The 4935-nt window shown below is 42.2% G+C and overlaps 1 protein-coding gene across 1 annotated transcript in view; it reads right to left on the bottom strand.

Moving 5' to 3' along the window:
- LRRC74A (leucine rich repeat containing 74A) overlaps positions 1-3009 on the bottom strand; it is a gene marked incomplete at its 3' end in the record, with an annotated part of 16550 nt that extends 13541 nt beyond the window's left edge. Inside the window, 5 exon segments of the mRNA XM_010140958.1 lie at positions 353-380; positions 779-886; positions 1489-1562; positions 1565-1663; positions 2874-3009. Of these exon segments, the coding sequence (XP_010139260.1) occupies positions 353-380; positions 779-886; positions 1489-1562; positions 1565-1663; positions 2874-3009 (445 nt within the window).
- Between the last annotated feature and the right edge of the window lie 1926 nt (positions 3010-4935).

Here is a 4935-nt window from a genome sequence, read left to right as displayed (position 1 = left end):
CTGCTGAAGACATTCTGGAAGGAAAGAAGGAGGGGTAATAAGCATGAGTCCAAAGACTGAATCAGCTTTACCATCTTCATAATGCCCAAGATATCAATGGAGTAATGCAAGAGGAACAATACGAGAAACGTCAACCAGACAGTATGTGAGTTACAGGTTACAATGTAACAGGTTACAATGTGAGTTACAGGTGTGTTAAACTCTGTATCCTTCCTAACTGGAATAAAGCCCTAGAGCTACTGGTTTCACATGGGGCTTTGTCTTCAGTGAACGGAGACATTTGGCTAAGAATCTTTTCCTGCAGGGTAACACAGATCCCATGGCCTGTCAAAAGGCAACTTGTATACCCCACCTCGAGACTGAAGGAACACTCCTCCAGTCTGGAACAGTTCATATCTGAAAGTTTTGCATTATTCCCTTAAACTATTTTGAAAAGTTTTCCCATGTCATATTGGAGAATTAAAGTTCCTGACCAAAACATTTTTTGTTGGCTAAGCATGAACTAGAAAGGCTTATTACGGTAATTATCACATCTGCTAATGGAGAGGACAGTTCCAGACTCATCAGACTGCCATCACATACAAACTTCTGCTTTTCAGAAGCTCGTACTTTTAAAAAGTAAAGCAGCATAAAATATAATGACTTTCAGAATGTGAATGTTTTTGTATAGGAGTAATGGTAATTTCCTAAAAAACACAATGGAATAAATTGGTTTTCTTTCAGATGATTGAATGTGGAGAGCAATAATTTTGGCTACAAACTATGTCAGATTTGGTACCAGTTCTTTAAAAGAGGAATTCTCTTGTAGCATCTTTGCTATGGATATGGCTCCTTCTGCCAGAATGCCCTTGTCTTCCAACTCTAGCTGGATGACAGTTGTGTTGGACTGTGAAGATACAAAGATAAACAAGGACATTTTAAAAACCACTGAAAAGTTAATGAAGGAGATAGTTTCCTCAGTTCAATAGACACTGAACACTTCCTCGGAAAGTAAAGTCCCAAGCAGGACAGTGGTCAGGGGATATGAGAGAGCCATGGCAGTGGCAACTGGCATACCGAAGAGATGCTTTTTTGGAGAGGTTTCGCGTGAGTAGGACCTTCTGTTGCCTTCTGCCAGCCTGGAGACCCAGGTTCAGATACAAGCTCCAATTCCGGCATCTTGGGTCTGTCCATTGGTGAGTGTAGCACGTACCTATGCAGAACTCAGAGTGGGGGATACCGGTTCCTCCAGCCCTACCTCTGGCCCTGTAGGGGTTAGGAGCACTGGGGAATTATGTCCCATAGAGGATCATCAGTTTGCTCTTGGGCCTAACTCCAGCAAAGGTCAGCAGTTGTCACACAAGGCTTTCCTGTGCAGAGGATTAGAAACATTTGGGATGCTCAGAGATCCTGTGGGAAAGACACATGTCTTCTTCTTCCACACCGTGCACTGAGTGAGGCCTGTTGATTGCTCTTGAGAACAGTGGCCCACGCTTACTGGCTACTCACCACCAGAGCAATAGCAATGGCTTTGACACCTCTGGGTCTTAGACCATGACGGTTCAGGCTTATATAAGGTTCGCCAAGTTCTGAATAAAGTGTGAGACAGGCATCACCTCCATCAGCTTGTGTGCTTCCAAGTCCAGCTCTGTGTCTGTAACACCCACAAAGGCCTTCTCAGGATCTACAGAGAAAAAGTATATTGATGAGTAGTGCATTCAGTGTTCTCACTCTTTTAAAAAATAAATTAAATAACTTAATAAAATTAAGTAACACTGTGCAACAACAGTACGGTTTTACTCTCGAAAGGTTATTGTCCTCTGGTTCTTTCATCCCTTTACCCCAGGCCTCCAAGAGTTAATATATGTTCTTGCTTCTCCATTTGGCATTGAGCGTGACTTGCTGCAGCTTCTCTGTAATGTGATTAAACCTTTCTTGGTGTAACTGAGAATTCCTGACATCAAGCAAAAAAAATTTTTTTCTTTTTTTAATCTTAACTGAAGCACACAGCTGATATTGCCAGCAGAGACAGGACAACTCATAACATTTTGGCTTACAACCAGCAGAAAGAATCCCAGCATTCTCATCTTGGCCATTGGGTGTTGTTGACACAGCTGCAGTGAGACATATCAGTGCAGCTGGTGGCTATATTTCCACAAAAACCTGTCATTTGGAATTCCTTCATCAAACCCCATACTTAGAGCTCATATTTCTCCATATTGTTATATGTATTCAATGGTCTGACCTCAAGACAAATTCTCCTCTCATCAAAGCCATTTGCCAGTTCAATCTCTTTTGTTCTTGTATTCTTATGGTTTTTGATTTCGCTTCCATTTATAACAAGTTAAAAAGTTCTCATCCTAAAGTAAGGACAAATCCTACTCTTAGAAAAATGAGTGCAAGGCTTGTTTAGCCAGAGGACTGATTTCACTAGGCAGAAGGTAAGAGGAGAAACACCAGAAAAGTCTGGGACAGTTGTAGCAAACTTAGGGTATGCAGACTGCAGGTGCGATGCAATGTTTTACAAGGAGGGCACGAACAGGCCCGCAGTCCCGTCCCTGGTTTCAGGTAGCTGCTCCTGCTGCCCAGGCAGTGGGCTGATCTGGTAGTGTTGGCTATTAAGGACCAGAAGAGAAAAGAAAGAATGAAGGAATAGCCGTGGTGTATAGAAAGCAGTTGTAGGAAGATGCTTGACATCAAAGCGAGAGCTCTTAGAGGGAAATTCTATCCCACACCCCTGCCCCCACCTTTATCAATTGCCAGATTACACGTGGTTGTCAGGGCCCTGGCAGCGTTGTGTCCTTGGTCTCCATTTCAGATACATACCAGTTGCTAGGTACAGCTCTCACTGTAAGGCAAAGGCTAGTGAGGGCAGATGGTCAGAAAACATCCACCTTTAACCTCTAGGTCGGTGTCAGAGCCTCTTGTGGCCTTCTCTGCTGTGGTGTCAACCAGCAACACGGACTCCGGGGACTCATTGATTTTGGACGTCTCTTCATTCTGGTCTACCATGAAACCAAACAGATTCATTTTGTCGATGCAAAGCATTGAAGCATCATAGGCAAGCGCTGCTGGCCTGGTGTGGGGATGGCCTCATTCTGGGGCTGCAGATCTGCAGACTGGCTGTGGCTTGGCAGCTTTTGCAAAGAGCCCTCCCCAAATTCTGCAGCCTACATGCAGGGGACTCAGAGTTCTCCTGCATTAAGACCTTTTTCTTCTGCCGGACTTTATTTATCCAAATTATTAGTTTACTTGATTATTCTAGAGTGAAAAAGCCAAAAAAATTAAAAGGGTAAAATTAGGTCTAAATCCCATGTATAGAACTCACGAGAAAAGTAAAACCAAAGATTTGGGTCATTATTACAACATCTACTGATCCTCTTTGCTTAATAGCCAAACAGTGCTGGACATCCTGATAAAAATAAACTTCAGACTGTATCATCCCTGATAACATGGTTGTCGTGTGCCTAGGACGTCAGCCAGTACTGCAACGTGTGGACTGAGCCTTCGGAGGTCGATCCAGAACTGGTCCCTGCCCCTCTGTGAAGCTGTAGAAGTTGCCACTGATACAGAGGAGAATACTGGCGTTGAAGCAGAAATTTGAAAAGCACTGAACCACGTTTACTGGTGTTAAAATGAATGCAGTGGAAAGTGATGGGTCTGGAGACTCCTTTATCACCCTCTCCTTTCTCCAAGTGTTGGAGCTACAGACACAACTTTGTGGTCAGACTGCCTCATGCACGGCTTTTGTCATCACGAACCGAGAGGCGAGCTCACTCCATGGTTTGATGCACGACTTGTGAAGGAAGCATCCAGGTAAGTGCAAATCCCTTCTCTCACGCTTGGTGAACAATGCCTGTTCTCTGGGTATGTCACTTTATGTTGCCCCCTCGTTTGTGTTGTACACATATTTGATAAATGTCACTAGCAATTTATACTTCAATAGCTCTGTGGAGCAGATAGAATATTCCTTATCTTCTGCCTAGCATGGCAACAAGGTCCTAATTTGTGCTGCTAAACTAGCAAACTGATCTCTCTTAGAATCACTAGTGACGGACATAAAGGTCAGGTGAAGATTTTAACAAATGGTTCTCCTCCTCTGCCAGCATAAAATCTAATTGATATTTACTAAGGAATTTCAGCTATAAAACAAAGCTACAAAGACTATCCCCACTTCTTTCATTCTGAACTTCTGTCACAAGAAATACATCAGAATAACAGCTCAACTGAGGCAACTTATAAAATGGAACATAGCACCTTGCAGTACGCAGACAAAATGACGCTAATTTAAACGCTCAAATGTAGGCATGTTTTTACATTCTATAAGGAGTCAGTTAATTCAGTAATGTGGCAAACTATATGATTATACTGACTTGGGAGTATTAAGTATTGAAGGAATCTATGAGGAAACAGCTACAAGACATGATTTTGTATCTAAGCAAAGGATTTAGGAATTAATATCATCAATGTTGTAATGTATTGAGAAATTGGGTTTATTGTGGTTTGGAAAAAAGATGTATGTGCCTTAGCTTGGTCATCTAGTCAAGAGTATCAAATCTTTATCTCCTATTTTAAGTCATGCCACTGTGGATATCAAAAGGCTTCTAGAGAAATTATAAACAAATATGTTAGATATCTGTGGAAAAAAAATTAATAAAATGCAGATTCTTTTTTCCTCCATCGTAATATAAAAATTTTAGACCAAGAGAAAAGCAAAACAACCAGACATTTTGGAAACATTTTGCCTCTGGAACAGGATAAAATTAACAATCACAGAATCACAGAATCATCTGGTTGGAAGAGACCTTTAAGAACATCAAGTCCAACCATTTACCCTGCACTACCAGAGTCCCTAAACCATGTCCCACAGAGCCTCATCTACACATCTTCGAAACACTTTTAGGGATGGGGACTCCCACCTCCTGGGGCAGACTGTTCCAATGCTTCACAACCCTC

The sequence above is a fragment of the Buceros rhinoceros genome, unplaced genomic scaffold (genome assembly GCF_000710305.1).
Source record: "Buceros rhinoceros silvestris isolate BGI_N320 unplaced genomic scaffold, ASM71030v1 scaffold4658, whole genome shotgun sequence".
Classification (NCBI taxonomy): Eukaryota; Metazoa; Chordata; class Aves; order Bucerotiformes; family Bucerotidae; genus Buceros; species Buceros rhinoceros.
This window is presented reverse-complemented; position numbering and strand designations above follow the sequence as displayed.